General features: G+C 59.2%; 6 protein-coding genes across 6 annotated transcripts; 4 read left to right on the top strand and 2 right to left on the bottom strand.

Annotated features, from left to right (window-relative positions):
- Positions 1-3,462: 3,462 nt before the first annotated feature.
- BU26DRAFT_517050 (Di-copper centre-containing protein) lies at positions 3,463-6,529 on the top strand. The gene is made up of 2 exons (XM_033828475.1): positions 3,463-4,209; positions 4,259-6,529. Exons 1-2 carry the CDS (start codon positions 3,867-3,869, stop codon positions 6,052-6,054), a joined length of 2,139 nt encoding a protein of 712 aa, XP_033687422.1. The 5' UTR covers positions 3,463-3,866; the 3' UTR covers positions 6,055-6,529.
- A 669-nt stretch (positions 6,530-7,198) lies between these two features.
- Positions 7,199-8,888, bottom strand: BU26DRAFT_590851 (uncharacterized protein; the record flags this gene model as incomplete). The annotated part of the gene is made up of 4 exons (XM_033834779.1): positions 8,495-8,888; positions 8,342-8,446; positions 7,286-8,282; positions 7,199-7,248 (listed from the first exon to the last, which is right to left on the bottom strand). The coding sequence occupies exons 1-4, from the start codon at positions 8,672-8,674 to the stop codon at positions 7,199-7,201; spliced, it is 1,332 nt and encodes a 443-aa protein (XP_033687421.1). The 5' UTR covers positions 8,675-8,888.
- Positions 8,889-9,786: 898 nt separating this feature from the next.
- BU26DRAFT_421846 (amino acid transporter) lies at positions 9,787-11,556 on the top strand (the record flags this gene model as incomplete). The annotated part of the gene is made up of 6 exons (XM_033823433.1): positions 9,787-9,977; positions 10,046-10,129; positions 10,187-10,596; positions 10,649-10,817; positions 10,873-11,023; positions 11,089-11,556. Coding segments are annotated over 6 exons (1,473 nt in total), but the record flags the coding sequence as incomplete, so codon positions are not given.
- Positions 11,557-11,770: 214 nt separating this feature from the next.
- On the top strand, positions 11,771-12,126 carry BU26DRAFT_517048 (uncharacterized protein; the record flags this gene model as incomplete). Its single annotated transcript, XM_033828474.1, has 1 exon — positions 11,771-12,126. A coding segment is annotated over exon 1 (229 nt), but the record flags the coding sequence as incomplete, so codon positions are not given.
- A 118-nt stretch (positions 12,127-12,244) lies between these two features.
- Positions 12,245-14,528, top strand: BU26DRAFT_517046 (benzoate 4-monooxygenase cytochrome P450). The gene is made up of 3 exons (XM_033828473.1): positions 12,245-12,426; positions 12,586-12,736; positions 12,806-14,528. The coding sequence occupies exons 1-3, from the start codon at positions 12,331-12,333 to the stop codon at positions 14,221-14,223; spliced, it is 1,665 nt and encodes a 554-aa protein (XP_033687418.1). The 5' UTR covers positions 12,245-12,330; the 3' UTR covers positions 14,224-14,528.
- On the bottom strand, positions 14,449-16,521 carry BU26DRAFT_256670 (DnaJ-domain-containing protein). Its single transcript, XM_033821211.1, has 2 exons — positions 16,302-16,521; positions 14,449-16,255 (listed from the first exon to the last, which is right to left on the bottom strand). The coding sequence occupies exons 1-2, from the start codon at positions 16,415-16,417 to the stop codon at positions 14,674-14,676; spliced, it is 1,698 nt and encodes a 565-aa protein (XP_033687417.1). The 5' UTR covers positions 16,418-16,521; the 3' UTR covers positions 14,449-14,673.
- Between the last annotated feature and the right edge of the window lie 8 nt (positions 16,522-16,529).

The raw sequence follows: 16,529 nt of genomic DNA, 5'->3' as shown, positions 1-16,529 counted from the left end.
TTTATTTATTTATTTATTTATTTATTTATTTATTTATTTATTTATTTATTTATTTATTTATTTATTTATTTATTTATTTATTTATTTATTTAAGAGTAGCTTTCTACTGCCTGCTTCTGGACGGTTTAGCAGTTGGCTAGTTAGTTAGCTAGGTATAGACGGCAGAAGAAGAAGAAGTTTATCAGCCCCAGCACCGGAGGGAATGGCAACCGCTGCTGCTTCGTTGCGTGCTAGTCCTAAGCCGCAGCGCGTGTCCTCGGCTCCTGCTCTACTCGCCGCTGGACGCTGGACTGCACCAGACGCTGCTACTGCTGCGCGCTTGCGCTTGCTCTTGCGCGTCGAAACTCCACCACCACCACCACCAGTGTGTGGACAGCAGATCCGCGAGCAGCGCCGGCGGGGCGTCGATGGATCTGGTTTGTGGAGGATACAGGTGGAGTATGGGGACTCGTATTTTCAGCCAGTTGAGGGGGACGTGGAGGTGGAAGTGAGGAGGAATAGATATCTGAGGGAAAGGGCTGGGCAGGATGGGCAGGGCTTAGCAGTTGACGTTGTCCTCGCTGGCGGTGCAGTACGTGGAGGATGTCAGGGCTCAGTGCTCGAGGCTGTCGTCGACGCCAACACACAGTCGGCGCAGGACTCCGCCCTCGCTTGGGCAACTTAGCCATACGGGACATACGCCGCTCACCGCAACATGGGAGGAGTGCGTTGACGAGCTTCCGCTGCTCGAGCAACAGGACGACGGCTCGAGTTATGTGCGTGTGCGGATGGATTTCCGTGAGGAATCGGAGGGGGAAGATAGCCCCACACAGCCGCCCTCGACCGCGGCAGGAGAGCAAGAAGCCGAGAGCATGTTCGAGCCGCTAGAACGACAGAGGGGCGTTTCCAACTACATCCCCGCGCATGCGCAGCGCAGTGCTCAAGAGAGCACTACGAGGGCCCGCATACGCACTCCCCCCGCGCCGTCGACCACGCAGCGCCACGGTTCCCCTCCATGCTCGACGCCGCACGTCTACGATTTCAGAGCGGGGAGAGTGCACGCACCGCGTCGCGTCAACGCACCTCGCGGCTCGCGGAGGAGCACGTCAAGGTCCGCCGGGTGGAAACGGAGGCGCTGGAGGGTGCGATCCGGGCAAGAGATGCGATGATTGAGGGGTTGCAGCACAACGTTAGGGCGTTGGAGGCGAGGATTGAGGGACTGCGGGAGGAGGTTAGGATGCTGGAGTATGGGACGGGTTCCTGGGGCTTGTGATGGGGGTGTTCGTTGCGGGTGCGGTGTAGGTAGTTAGGTTGGGTTGGGGAGGTGATTGAGGTGGTTCGTCGGTGGGATGAAGGGGGAGGATGCTATCATGTGGAGATGGCATCCAATACATCGAAAAACATCAGGGTTGGTCGATGGTGCGCCCCCGGAGGGTTCCGCTGCCGTCAGCTTTCATTTCGCGCCGGGCACCCAAACACTCGTATAGATGTTAGAATCCTTTGTCCACGGGGCGATGCGAGGTAGAAGGAAGAGAGGACCCTTCGTACGCCCGACAAGGGCTGCGCGGAGGGAGATGGGCATGGAGGGGAGCTGCGTTGTTGCGGTTGCTAGTTTGGACACCGCGTGGATGTAAGGTTGGACCTGTCCACGGGTAGTAGTAGCATCGATACCCTTCGTAACTCACCAGCACCAACAACTATTACTTTCATCCGAAAATAACCGCATTCAAATCCCCCTCAGTTCGCCCCCTAAAAAAGCATCCCCAAGCGTGCGCCACAGTGGCTTTCCCTCGCATCCTCGCCAATAACCAACCCTTGGCGTGGCGCACCCAGGGCGAACGACTCCCCGCGCTGACGTTTGAGCAAGCGACAAAGGGCGACCCGTGGCGGCTTTCTGCATATGCCTTTCGTGGAAAATGCGATTCCTCCTGCACGAAAGATGAAAGACGTCGTGTTGCGTCTTAGGCCGGGTATTCGGCAGCATTGGCGCGCGCCACGTGGGTAGCGTTGGGGGTAGGAACGCCTTGTGGTGGAAGGAAGGCGCGTTCTGGGCGATGGGTGACGTGGACTGCTGTTTTCGATAGTTCTGCGGCGCTGGAGGGCGCGTTCAATCTGTTGGTAGGGATGCGGATGGGACTCGACGCGTGTGGTCTGAAGCCGTGCTCTCCTGGATGGTTCCAGAGGCGTTCAATTGGCTGGAGAATGCGAGACACGAATTCGACGACAAGATGATAGAACGACGCCGGTACCCACTACTGTGTAGGGAGAGCTGACGGTGCATAGACGCGATGTGAAATGAAGAGGCTCAGAATACGAAGGCTTGTAGGCGGGTACAGTTTGCACAGCCTCAAGCCACAGCGCACAACTGACGCTGAAGCCAGCCGTTGACCGATCTGGAAAAGAAGAAAGGAGAGGATGTATGTAAGGGTCAGGTGAGAAAGGTAGAGAGGGCGAAAGTTCCCGAGACACTCTGCCCTGGTGTTGGCTTAGCTGCAGGTACTCCAGCGGCATGTGGTGGTGATTTGACAGTAGAAAAGTTGTACGTAAGATGCGAATGTTGGAGTAAGCTACTGTACCTGAACATTCTGGATATGCATAGTCCAGGGCGGCGGGTGCCTGAATACGGAGGATGCGAGGATTGCTACCCGGGGCTTTAGGTTGGCGGTGGAAAGGTCGATTGGGCGGAATCCTGTTCCTCCAGTCGCGCCTTCCTGCGGAGTCTACGGCGTTGAAGCTCGGGGTAAGAGGACTTCGACGCCGTGAAAAAGTGCTAGACCTGAACTATTCCAGTGCATGCCCTCGCGTGGCGCATGCAGGTACATGAAACAAACCGAGCGCAAGCTAATTGGGATGCTCAGAATCACGGTTAAGCGACGTTGCGACGGACACCCCAGCAACTGTTCCTTAGGAAAGGATTGTACGGCTTTCGTTCGCACCTGCCGAGGGGAGACAGCGAGAGATGAGGATGTTCGCAGAGCCGCAACGCGGGAGCAGCTTCCGAGGTCTTGAAACAACTGAGCTTGGTGAGTTTACCTCATCGACTTCACTCTTCTTGACACAGTGTCTGCAGTTTGATAGCCCGAAGCTTACGGGCGGACTCCGCCAACAGTCAGCAAAGCTCCTCCGGCAGCGCTCAATGCACCGTCGCGGAGACTCAGCGGCCGTCTCTGCCGGTCACGACACAACTTCCTTGCTCGATAGTCTCTCGTCTCTCGTCTCTAGTCGGTGTCGAGGTGACGTTGCGTCCTATGCTGCATCGGATAGGACGGGCACTGCAGGCGCGGAGGGCTGACTGAAATGCAGACGGACTCTTCGACGGACATGGTGATGGAGCGTTCCTGGCGTGAGCGCACCGCAAGTCCCAAGCGGGCTGGCGGCCGCGTCTCGTTTCGGGCAAGTCAGGGGCAGGCGCTGCGCAGATCAAATGCTGTTTGCTCGCTTTTGGCGCCCCCGGCCGCCGCATTCCCCACCGCGCTCCGCCAGCGCCCAATCACCGCCCGCCCACCCCCAAAACACGATGCAGCCATCAACGCCCGCATCCACCGCCCATCGACGAGAATGGCTGCACCCGTGTCAGCAGCCAGGAATAGGGCTTTATATGACCCTGGGCTCTGCCCGCCCCTGCTCGCTCACCTTGCCAACCCTCTTAATTCTCCACCCGTTTTCATTGACGTCGAGGGTCTGGTTTCCGGGACTTCGTTGTCTCTTTTTCATCATAGACTGAGGATCCCGTTCCGAAGTCGTTACGCTCTTTTGTATAGCATCGTCTTAATTCCTGTTGTTTTATTGGGGTTCTCAGGCTCTCCTTTGGCTTTTCCCCGTCCGATCGCTACCACAACCACAATATTCCTACATAAAAGCAAGCTTGCGATACAGCCGTCTTCACCATGGCCGCCCACAGCAAGCCCGGCGGCATCATGAGCATGCTACTCACCGCTTTCGTCCTCCTCCAGGCCGTCGTGGCCTTCCAGCACGGCGCCAACCACAACCACAAGCACGTAGCCCACCGCTCCGCAGACTCCATGGAGAAGCATTTCCAGGAAACACGGGCGTTGTTGGAGGAGCGCGCCAACAACATTGCCATCAAGGGTGCTCCGGATGGCCAGTACCCGCGTCTGGAGATCCGCGACCTGAAGAAGAAGACCGACCAGTGGAACCTGTACCTCTTGGCGATGGAGAGGTTCATGGCCAAGGACAAGAACGACCGCATGTCCTACTACCAGATTGCCGGTGCGTATTCGAAGTAGTGGAAGATATGTCAGAGACTGATCGTTCGCAGGTGTCCATGGTCGTCCCTTCATTACATGGAACAACTTTGGCCCGCTGCTCAACAGCGCCGGTTTCTGCCCTCACGCCAACACCCTCTTCGGCCCCTGGCACAGGCCCTACCTCGCCGTATACGAGCAAGCCGTGTACCAATGCGCCAAGGAGGTCATCGCCACCTTCCCGTCCTCGCAGCAGCAGCGCTGGAATAATGCTCTCGTCGGTCTCCGCGTCCCGTTCTTCGACTGGGCTAGAGATCCCCCCTCTGGCGAGCCCGCCGTTCCTACCGCAATCCGTGACCAGACTGTGACGGTTACCAAACCCAGCGGCCAGGTCTCGATCAAGAACCCACTGTACTCGTACACCTGGGGCAACTCTCTTCCCAGCGAGATGGGCTGGGGCCCGAAGAACGGCTTCCCGACCACGATCCGCCGCCCCGTTGACAACCCAACGCGCAGCAACAACAACGAGATGAATGCTCTGTTTGGCCAGGCCCGCGTCGGCTGGCGCCAGCGCGTCTTCGCTCTCTTTGCCAGCAAGAAGTCCTGGGGCTACGCTTCTACGTCGCAATATGGCGTCCAGACCGCGCGCCGCAACTCCGACAGCTTCGAGGCCATCCACGACGAGATCCACGGCACTGCCGGCGGCACCGACGGCCACATGTCGTACCTTGACGTCGCTGCCTTCGACCCCATCTTCTGGCTGCACCACGTCAACGTCGACCGCCTCCTCGCCATGTACCAGCTCATCGTGCCCAACACCTACGTCGCCAACGGCAACATCAACCGCCCCATGGCGCAGTGGAACCAGGGCGAGGGCAAGAACGGCAATTCCCCCCTGAAGCCCTTCACCAAGGACACGAGCGGCAACTACTTCACCTCCAACGACGTCAAGGAGACGCGTGCCCTCGGCTACTACTACCCGGAGACGTCGTCCAGGACGTACAAGCAGGTCGTCGACGCAGTGAACAACCTCTACCGCAAGTCTGGCGAGAGCACACTCACCCGCAAGCGCGCCGACGGCGAGTACATCCCGATCTACCCCGGCCGCGCCTTCAAGGACGGCGACTACGACACCGTTCTCTCCGTCGTCGGCGACAAGTACGCCATGCCCGGCTCCTACCAGGTGCACTGCTTCCTCGGCAAGCCGTCGGACAACTCGACCACCAACGGCACCGCGCCCTACGTCAACGGCACCACCCCCGCGGCCCCCTCCTCCAACTCGTCCAGCTACTCAGCCCCAGGCGACTACGGCTTCCCATCCAACTACGTCGGCTCGCACGCCTTCATGGGTGGCTCCGTCGCCGGCGGCAACTCCAGCACGCCCGTCATAGTCGAAGGCTGCATCCCGCTAACCGCGGCACTCCAAGGCAAAGAAGCCTCCGGCGAGCTCGCCTCGCTGCACCCGGACGACGTCGAGCCCTACCTCAAGCAGCACCTGTACTACAAAGTGATCGGGCCCAACGGTGCCGAGTTCGCCCCCGAGTCCATCCCCAACTTCCACGTCAAGGTCAAGAGCTGCCCCGTCACGCCGGCGGGCGACGACGAGCTGCCGACCTTCGACGACTACGTCGAGCTGCCGCGCGTTAGTCTGCCTGCTAGCGCGCCCTGGACGTATGTCCCGGGCCCGCTGGATACGCTGCCGAGTGGCGTGCCTGGGTACGAAGTGCCGTCGCCGTCGGAGGGCGCGCCGGTTAGCTATCCCACGGGCGCGGCGCCGATGCCCTGGGATGAGGAGGGGTATTGTGTTAGCAGGCAGACGATTGAGTATGTGGATCCGGCGGGGAATATGCTGTACTCGGAGGAGTCGTAAGTGTGGCTTCGTGCTAGGGAGGGGGTGGAGAGGCGAGGGTGTAATTGTATGGTGTGGATGTTGATAGATGAAGAGACAAGGGGCGTGTGTGCATTTTGAGTGTATGTATTGTACATTGGGATGCGCATTTCTTCTGAACTGAACTGAACTGGACTTAGAACCCCGGGTCGAATGTCTCATATCATACCCTTAGGTTTATGGGGAGGCTCGTTTTTCACATGTACGGTACGGTATGGTATATGGTATTGCCATAGCTATTCTTAGGGCATTACTCCGGCGTTGGTTGCATACCAGGTGATTCTATCTTTCCCTTTGACTCCTTCGGTAAAACATATCTAATCGCATCGTTTTGTCTTCCATCTGCTTCACTTCCCCCTCTCGCTCTATAGCCTAGCATCTCAATCTCAACCGTGCTGCCCTGCCCGGCATTCAACAACGAACGGACAGTTGGTGCATTGAGTTAGGTAGACAAGTGCCGTCTAAACACCCCCCCCCTCTCCGCCTTAGTCACCATCCCCTACCCTTCCCCTACCCCCTCCACTACCAACCACCGCTACCACCAGCCCTCCCATCCCCCTCATCATCTCACCTTCCTGCACCGGTATCTCACTCTCTCACCCCCTCTGCAGCGCGCCGCTCCCTCCCGCTCTAAAGTGCAGTCAGAATACACGCAACGCAGCGACACGTGCTGCGTAAGAAGGGAACGGCCCGCGTGCGGCGCGGGTGGCACAGCAACCCTGTTGTCGACCTGTGGTCTGGGTTCCAGGGCTGATTACTGCCAATGCGGCGCGGTGGTACAGAGTATTGGCACGTGGAGTAAGTGGAGACGCCCATGTAGCAGTCCCGGCCATGTGTTACTGCACGTGCTGCACGTGCGGCACGTGGCAGAAAGCACATATCTTCGTTCAAAGTGACAGGATCCCGCAGCCAAGGCGCCGCGCAAGAGGCAGAGACAGCAAGGGGGGGAATGTAGATCGAGTTCAAGGACGCAACAGATCAGGGTAGTCGATCACTCGCAGAAAAATCCAGCAGTGCGGGATTCGGATTGTTAGTATTTAGCGTAGCGCACCTCTCTTCGAACTCCCGGCACTCCCGCTCTCCAACACCTCCATCTTCATCTCCACCGTCCTGTGCACGTTAATCGCTATATCCCTTGGCCCCGCAGTGCCCTTGCGGTGCTGCTGCGCGTCGCTCCTATGAAGCACAGCTACAGATCCGCTACCCGGCGCACGGCGACCCCAGTCTTCTCTGCTGTTGTACTCTTCATCGACCTTCCCGCCCGCACTCCCCGTCGACCCGCCGCAGTCCGCGTAAATAGTCGTCGACAGCTCGATGCCCTGCTCCGGCTGCAGCCGCAGCGGGCTCTCCGAGATGCTGCCTTCCTTCGCCGCGTCGCCGCCGCCGCTGCGGTCCAGGTTCAGCATCCTGAGCACCTTTCTCCGCGAGAGGCTGCCGTGCGGCTTCCAGCGGGCGCTGCGGTCGCGGGTTCCGGTTCCGCTCAGCGGGACGGCGTCGTCCGCGTCGCCGGCGTCGCCGGAGCGCTTGCTCCCTTTCGACCGCGTGGCTGTCGGCGCCGCGGTCGTGAGCTGCGTCACGAGCAGCCCGGTCTGCAGGTTGCTGAGGAAGACGTGGACGCGGGGGAGGGTGGCGTGGTTGATGGAGAGGTGGACGATGACTTGGTCGAGGATGGCCCAGGGGAGCTGGGTCCCTGGGATAAGTATCAGCGCGGTCTGTTCTACTCTACGTTTTGCCAAGGGCTGGGTGGGGGAGTGAGGGAGTGCGTGCTGCCTACATGTCTGGTCCGCGGAGCGCAGGGCGCGCCGCACGAGCACGAATCTGCCAACGTCGACGGCGCACACGGCGGCGCGCGAGCCGAACAGCGTCATCACGAGCAGCTTCAGGTCTTGCTTCATCTGCAGCGCCCAGATGGCGGGCAGGATCCAGACGGCGAGGAGCAGGTCGGTGGCGATGTTGAGCGCGGTGGTGGCGTAGTAGATGGTGCCGTGGGAGGAGCATGTTTTTGGGTCTAGGATCCAGGGGGTTGGGGGCTGGCATTGGAAGCCGATTAGGAGCATGCAGATGATGGCGTAGGCGGCGGTGACGGGGAGGAGGATCTTGAGCGTGAGCGGGGCTAGGGCCGCGGGCAGGATGCGCCGGAACATGAGGACGATGGAGAGTTTGGCGCTTGTGAGGGCAATGATTGCGAGGAACTGCGAGGCCCAGTGGAGCTGGATGGGCGCTTGTCAGTCGGGCTTGACGGCGCTATGAGAGAGGTTGTGTTCTGTACCTTGAAGTATCGCTCCACCTGCTCTGGGCTCAGGGCATCCTGGTGTTGGCCGAGCCCGGCACTGACTGACAGGTTCGACACGACTGACATTGTGATGCCGAAGCACTGGTGCACGGTGAGCCAATGTCATTGCCCCGTAAACGGCAGACGTACCAGAGCGATCCCAAAGGTAGCGTCATCGCTGTCGAACTGAAGGAGCTTCTGCCGCCCAATGGCATACCGGACGGAAGAAAAGAGCACTGAGGTCGCGCAGAGCACGATGGCGACTATGGTGTTCGCGGGACCTTGGTTGTCGGGCGATAGGGCAGCCAGGGGTGGATAAGTTCCCGACATGACGAAGATCTGGTGTCGGCAAAGAGTCGTTCGTGCTGTACCTGCGCAATGCTGTCAATCAGGGACACGACGAAGCTATATCGGTGCGATGCAGCACCCGCCGAGGAGCGTGCGGCACAGCAAGGCATCCTGTCGCCGCTCCCTTGGGACTCGAGTGATTGCTTCTGTGTCGCTCCCCCGGATGCTGACGAGCCTCTGGGTATCTTGATTTGACCGACGGCTCATCCGCTACCACGCCCTCGGTTCCCTATCGCGGCTGAGACACGGGCAGGGCGTCGGAGCGCAAAGTGTTCAGCTCGAGTAAATCCCACATGCCCCCCACACGGAACGTCGCTTGGTCCGCGCCTTGCGAATCCCGCGCTTGAATTTGGAAAAGCCAGCAACTGATTTGCTTTTTGGCTCCATTTGCGAAGTCTGGTGGCCCGTGGTTCGAGATATGCGGGTCCGACAGGCCCGCTCGTTCGGGGCCCCGGCTTCAAGGCCTGCGGCGACGCTCCCGGTGCCGCGGCCATGCTTAGCGCCTGCTGCAAGGTGCCAAAGCGGCCAAACGCAGGAGGGCTCGTAGATAAGAGCGTTCGGACGCGAGCCGAATCACATCGCACCGAGGCGGTGAGCGTGGTGGCGTCCCGGCTATCTTGTGCGACGCAGCGGCTCTGGGTCTGGACGCTTCTCCCCGCGCCTCGCCCTTGCTGGGGAGAGCGAGGACAAGCGTCGTCAAGCTCTTCTCGGCGTCTAGCGCGGGAGCGAAGACGCGGGAGCCAACGGCACGCTCCGCAGTTGTAGTGGGCTCGCTTCAGCGCTACCGTCTGATGTCGGTTAATACGCTGAGCTGTGCCGCGCCCTCTTTACCCTCGTCTCCCGCTGAATCCTCCAGCTTGCCAGCATTCTCATTCAGCTCTCTCGAAAGACCCGCCGAGGAGCACGACCAACAACATGGCTGACAAGGACGGTGCTATTGGCACCCTGGTGGAGGAATACCAGGATAGAAACGGTGCTCGCAAAGACAAGATGCAGCCGAACGACTTCCCCTCTGGCTCCCATTCGGCAAACGTCTTCGAGGTATGAATGCCGCGACTGATAGCTCACATCCCCTACAGAAGGGCTGACAATGGTTTCAGCGCTACATCAACCTCGTTGCCATTGTCAATTTTGGATTCACCCTGCAGGCTGGATGGGAGACTGTGGGCCTCACGTTGCAGTATGTCCTGTACAACGGCGGCCCGGCTTCGCTCGTCTACGGATCCATCCTCGCGGGCATTGGGTCCACTGCCATTGCTACTTCGTTGGGAGAGATGGCCTCCATGTCAGTCTGGCCCGCATACTTAGACTCCCCAAAACTTTATCCCACGACACTGACACAAACTGCCGCAGCGATCCGACAGTTGGCGCTCAATATAGATGGTCCGCACGCTTTGCGCAGCGCTGGCCCGAGTTCTGGGGTTTGATGCAGGGTATGTCCGTCTCACACTTTGCTGGTCCCTGATGTGACAGAGACGGCGCCTGACATCCAAGCCTAGGTTGGGTAACCGTATTCGCCTGGATTTTCAACGTCGGCGCCAGCTTGTCCATCCTGGCGAACATGGTGCAAGGCCTGATCCTCTTCCACAAGCCGAGCTACGAACCCAAGCAATGGCACGGCACGCTGTTCATGTACGCCTTCATCGTCGTGCCGGTGCTTTGCAACTTCGCCCTGCGACGGACGCTCAATACGCTCGAGACGATTGGCGGCATCTGCCACGTTCTGTTCTTTATTACTGTCATCGCCGTCCTGGCTGTGACGGCGGAGCGCAGCACCACCGACTTCGTCTTCAAGACGCTCACTCATGATGTGAGCGGCTGGACCAATCCGGGTGTTGCGTGGTGTCTGGGCCTTCTGACGACTGTGTTTCCCATCACCAGCTTCGATGGTGTTCTTCACATGAGTAGGTTTTCTACTAGACATTCGAGCATTAGACATGCTAAGAGGCCATGCAGTTGACGAAACCAAGGAACCGCGAAAGCGCGTTCCAAAGTCCATGATCACGTCCGTCGTGCTAAACGCCATCATGCAGTTTGCCTTTGGCGTCTGCATACTCTTCTGCCTCGGCGATTACGACACCGTGACTGCTTCCGGGCTGCCTCTGCTCGAGATCTACTACGGAGCGTAAGTACCCACCAATTCTACACATCAAACCAAGGCTCTAACGAGAAGTTCCCAGCACCAAGTCCAAGGCCGGCGCAACCATCCTGGTCCTCATGCACGCCATCATCTTCCTGATTTCGCTCTTCAACATATTCGCCTCCGTGTCGCGCCTCGTATGGGCCTTCGCCCGGGACAAAGGCCTCCCCTTCTCCAAGACCTTCACATATGTACGCCCCCCTCCCCTCACTTCATACCATCCTTCCAGAGCAGAGCAGTCTAACAACCCACGCAGGTCCACCCAACCCTCCAAATCCCCATCCCCGCCCTCCTCCTCGTAGCCTTCATCTGCGCGCTCCTGGCCCTCATCAACATCGGCTCGACCGTCGCCTTCACAGCGCTTGTCTCGCTCCCCACCGTCGCGCTCTACATATCCTACTTCATCCCCATTACGCTGCTCACTCTGCGCAAGCTATCCGGCAAGCACCCTCGATACGGGCCGTTCAAGCTAGGCCGCTGGGGGCTGCCCATCAACCTCTTCTCGCTAGCTTATATCGTCTTCGTGCTGATCTGGATCCCGTTCCCGCCGGGGCGGCCCGTGACGGCGCAGACGATGAACTATGCGGGCCCGCTGTTTCTGGCGGTGATTGTGTTTGCGCTGCTAGATTGGTGTACGACGGGCAGGAAGAGGTTTGTGGTGCCGACGGGCGCGGTGGCGCTGCCGGAGGATGATAAGGAGATTGAGGATGCTGCAGATTCGTGAGGGTACAGTACAGTACATAGTTGTAGCGCTGGGACTAGACTCTGTTTCCTCGCAGCTTCGCCAGCCAGTGTATAGCAAAACCCCGCGTATTCCCGCACACAAACGCAGCAATAGAGTACACTACCCTACCTAGATAGCCTTGCCTTGCCCCGCCCTATCCATTCAAGACACCCACCATCGCCCTCGACCCTAATCCCCCCATACCCTCCCTCGAACCCACTCCTCCTTACGTAAAACAAACAGATTCCACACCTCAAAACTGCATGCACGCCTCGCTTCTTCTCCTCAACCCTTCCCAACTCCCCCATCCTTGCAGCACAAGCGTGTGCCGACCTGCACCACCCTGCAGCGTGCCAATCCTTGCATCTGCATCCGCCCAATCAATCCCCAACCCGCCCGTTCCCCGCGCCCGCGCGGCTGTCGGCGATAAACACGATTCCCCCCAAGCGAGCGGAGCTCGTGCATCGACTCGAAGCGAAGCCTGCGCGATAGTTTAGTGCTGCGGGGCTTTTCCGGCCTCCCCGTCGTTTGGCGCAGTGTTGGTGTACGGTATGAAGCGGAGACTTCCCGTGGACCCCGAGTTCGACTATCGGATCGGGCGATCTAGTTCCCGTCCCGCGTGAGGTAGCTCGTGGAGTGGGGTATTTGTGTCGATTAATTACTTGCTCTACTCTACTCTTCTTCCGCGCTATCGAGGACTGGTCGACAACCGACGTCCTTGCTTCACAGCACAGCGAAAAGTTCGAGAGAATTGGATTGCATCAGCGCGCGAAAATGCACGCCACGTTCCTGCCCTCGGTGCAGGGCGTGTTGGCGAGATGTTCAAGCAGCGAGCTCGTGCTGCTGTGTGTGCTTGCGCTGCTTGTTTGGGTGAGTGGGCGATGTTTTCCTAGCTAAGTCGGGCGGTCGGTTCGATTCGTTTCGTTGCACAGTGATGCGGAGTAATCCGTCCGAAAGAAAGGAAGAAAGGAAGGAAAGGAGAGGGAAGCGCAGCAAGCAAGACCCATAGAAACTAAGACATCTATCCAGTACCTCCTCATCCTCATCTACCGCCTCACACTGCACCCTCTATCCCGCTACCCAGGGCGTCTCTCAGAAAGACTCACAGACTGGCCCCTGGTATTCTCCTGCATCAGAGGAAACCGGCACATCAAGCAACTGCTCGCGCATGAGAAATACGGTATACAAACTCCCCTCCCCCTCTTCTCCCTCGCCCATCCTCCAATGCCCACGCTAACCCCACATCCAGGCCCCATCGTCCGCGACGGCCCCAACAGCCTCTCCTTCCGCTCCCCGCAGGCGCTAAAAGCCATCTACGGCGCGGGCGCGCACGTAAAAAAAGGCGCCTGGTACCTAACCCTCGACATCTCCGCAGGCGCGCCGTCCGTGCAGATGGTGATCGACCAGCAGCAGCACGCGCAGCGGCGGCGCGTGATGGCGCCCGCCTTCTCGGAGAAGGCGCTGCGCGACGCAGAGCCGCTGATCGGCGCGACGGCGCGTAAGCTGTGCGGCAAGCTAACTTCTGACGTGCTGGCCGGCTGCGAGACGGGCGAGTGGAGCCGCGGGGTTGATCTGCAGCAGTGGATTGCGTACTACGGGTATGATTTCATCTCCGATCTGGCGTTTGGGAGGAGCCTCGAGCTGCTGGAGCTAGAAGAGCATCGCTTTGTGCCGGGGACGCTGAGGAGCGCGAGCCAGTTTTTGTATTATGTGGGCTATCTGCCGTTTGCGGCGCTGGTAAGGCCGCTGATGGGGACGAGTGTGCAGGATCACTTCCCGGGGCAGTCGGCGCGGGACTCGCTGCGGTATACGAATCTGGCGAATTCGAGGCTGGCGGAGCGGATTGAGCGGGAGAAGAGGCGGAAGGAAGGTGGTGGTGGTGGTGATGATGATAGTGGTGAAGGGGCAGAGAGAAAAGACACCTTCCACTATCTGCTCAACAGCAAGGATCCGATGACGGGGAGGGAGTTCACAGTCGAGGAGTTGCAGGCCGACACGTCTCTGCTCATTGCGGCGGGCAGCGACGGCGTCACCCTCGCCGTGTGCGCGCTGCTCTTCTACGCGCTGCAGCAGCCGCTGATTCTGCACACGCTGGCCACCGAGATCCGCGAGGCGTTCGCGACACCAGACGAGATCCGGACCCCGAAGCTGAACAGCCTGCGCTATCTGCACGCCTGCATAGAAGAGAGTCTGCGCCTGGCGCCGCCCAAACCAGGGAGCTTGCCGCGCATCGTGCTGCCCGGCGGCACGGAGATCGAGGGCCAGCACATCCCCGCCGGAACCACAGTCGGCGTGTCACACTACGTGATCCATCGCAACGCGGACATATTTCCCGAGCCCAGCATGTTCCGGCCCGAGCGGTGGATAGTCGGAGGCGACGGCGAAGGCGGCGTCAGTGCCGAGCAGCTCGCGGCGCAGAAACGAGCGTTTTGCCCCTTCGGCATTGGGCCGATGAACTGCATCGGGCGCAACACGGCGTATCTTGCAATCAAGCTGGCCCTTGCCCACTTGCTGTGGCAGTTCGATGTCAGAGTTGACGGGAACTTGACTGGAGGCGGGGGCAAGGACTTGGAGGAGGGGAGGAGGGATGAGACGGAGTACCAGATGTACGATTGGATTATTGGATTTCCGAATGGGCCTATGGTGCAGATACGGTCACGGGTCTAGAAGGGCGACGCTTCTGATGGAGGGCGAGTATGAGACTGGCGAAGGGTGTATGTATGTATCCGTCATGGCGGGAGGGACGCCACGTGCTTGTCGTCTTACCCACGTGGCGGGTGGCGGACAGAAGCGTGCCAGAGATGTAAGGGAGCGAGGATGGAGCGGATTTCGGAACTCGTAGAAAAGTGTGGCAAGATCTTGGTCTGTTGGGTATTGACGCGATATCCTTTGCATCCAGACCATGGCCATCTGTCTGAAATTATCTTATATCAGCTCAGAAGGAGCCAAAGACCACGAGGGTGCCGTTGCAACATACTAGTCCTCTCGGAGCGCACAAGATGCGATATATCTATCCTGCTTTTTGAAACAGACAAACGCCGGTGCTATGCAAAGTGACCCATCCATCTATGCTCATGTCGTAACCGCAGCTCGTGCAATGCGATATCCATCCAGCGTTCACTTCTTTTTTGCCTTCTTTCCTCCCTGGGGCACCTGTTTCAGCGCCGCATGCTTAGGGAAATCCTTCAGATGTTGGAACAGCTGGTTCTTTGTAGCAAAGCCCTTACCGCACCCAATACACTTGCTCTTTAGATCTTCTTGCTCCGTCGCCTGCTTCGCGGCTTTCTTCGCGCGTTTTTGTGCAGCTTTGCCGAGCTTCTTGCCGGCTGGGGTAGCATTTTCGGAATCGGGAGTGTCGTCGAGGTGTAAAGGGTCGTCGACGATTTCTACAGTAGGACGTTGGGGTTCGTTGTGGATGTCAGGGGCATCGGCAGCCTTGCGGAAGCCGGCGAGTCGAGCTTCGACGTCGGAGCGTGAGGCGTATTCGTCATCGTCATTTTCTTCGTCCTCGCCGGTTGAGGCGCTATCGGTAGGTGCGCGTGGTTTACGCTGCGTCACGTCCTCTGCTTCCGAGCCATTCAACTGCGGCCCTTCGCCGTCGTCCACTTTGAGGTCTTCAACTCCGTCTACGATGTCCATAGAGTCATCAAGTACTCCTGGTTCCGAGCCTGCGACTTCCACAGGAATTTCGTCCTCGGCTGAGGCGGGCGTCATGACACCGCTGCTGGTGACCTCTTCGTCGAGATGCAGATGCGCGTTATCCTTCTGCATCTTCCTCTTCAGTGCCTGGACCGCTTTTTGATGCTTCTTGCTTCTCTCATGCGCATCGTACTGCTGCTCGCTCTTGAACGTCTTCCGACATGCCACGCATTCGTAGTGGTCCTCCTCAATCTCTTCCTCCGTCTCCTCTTCCACCTCATCTGGATCTCTTGCCCTCGCCCACTCGGGGACGGCATCCTCTTGTAACCCTGCCTTTGCTGCATACGCAGCTCTTGACCGGGCAGCTTGTGCCTTTCTCGCCTCGCGTTGTGCCTTAGCCGCCTCCTCGGCTGTCTGCGTGTACGGTGTGTACCGTGGGTCGCGCTTGCGTACGAAGGCTACTAGTGTGCGCACAGCGTCGTTGAACTGCCGTATGCCTTCATCCCGGAACTTCTTGTTCTCCTTCTCCATGAGCCGGCGCACGCGACGGTCGGGCGCGTCGGAGAGCCGGTAGACGTCCAGGAACGCGAATGTCTTCACAGTGGCAAATCCATTCCAGGCTGAGTAGAAGTCGCGCACCACATCTTCGTACGTGTCATCCTTGTGCCCAAACGACGGGTAGTCTGGCACTTTGAGCCCCGCATGCTCCGCTGCGTTCTCCTCCTCGCGTGCCAGCTGCTCGAACGTTTCCCGCACGAAGCCGAAGAAGCCATTCGGCGAGTCCGAGAAGTCGACGTTCCCTCTGAACTTGCCCATCAGCCGCGAGATATCGTCCACGGTCGTAGACCGCATGTTGAACTCATAATGCGCCTCGCCTCCACCCTCGCCACCCCGCAGTATGTCTCCTTCGTGCGCATCGTACCAGGCGCGCTCCTGCGGATCGGACAGGACCTCGTAGGCGGACTGGACTTCGGCGAAGAGGGCGGTGGTGCGCTCGGCGTCGCCATAGTTGCGGTCGGGGTGGAGCTCGAGGGCTTTTCGGCGGTATGCTTTCTTGATCCTAGGCTAGTTAGTCAGGTACTTAGCATGCATACGGCGCAACGCACTCTTCATCCGTGGCAGTCCTCTCAAGGCCCAGCAGCTCGTAGTAGCTCGTCTTGATCTCTCCGCTATCGCCAGCGCCAGGCGCACCCGGTCCGCCAGTCGACTGCGACGCGCCCATCGCGATGGGCCAGGGCGGGCAAGAGTTGAGGCGCTACCATGCAGCGGGCATGCAGATTCTGCGTCTAGAAGAAAACTTGGTGTCGGCGGCGGCGGCTGTTTGTGGGTGTGAA

This window comes from Trematosphaeria pertusa, assembly GCF_010094035.1.
Source record: "Trematosphaeria pertusa strain CBS 122368 unplaced genomic scaffold BU26scaffold_4, whole genome shotgun sequence".
NCBI lineage: Eukaryota > Fungi > Ascomycota > Dothideomycetes > Pleosporales > Trematosphaeriaceae > Trematosphaeria > Trematosphaeria pertusa.
This window is presented reverse-complemented; position numbering and strand designations above follow the sequence as displayed.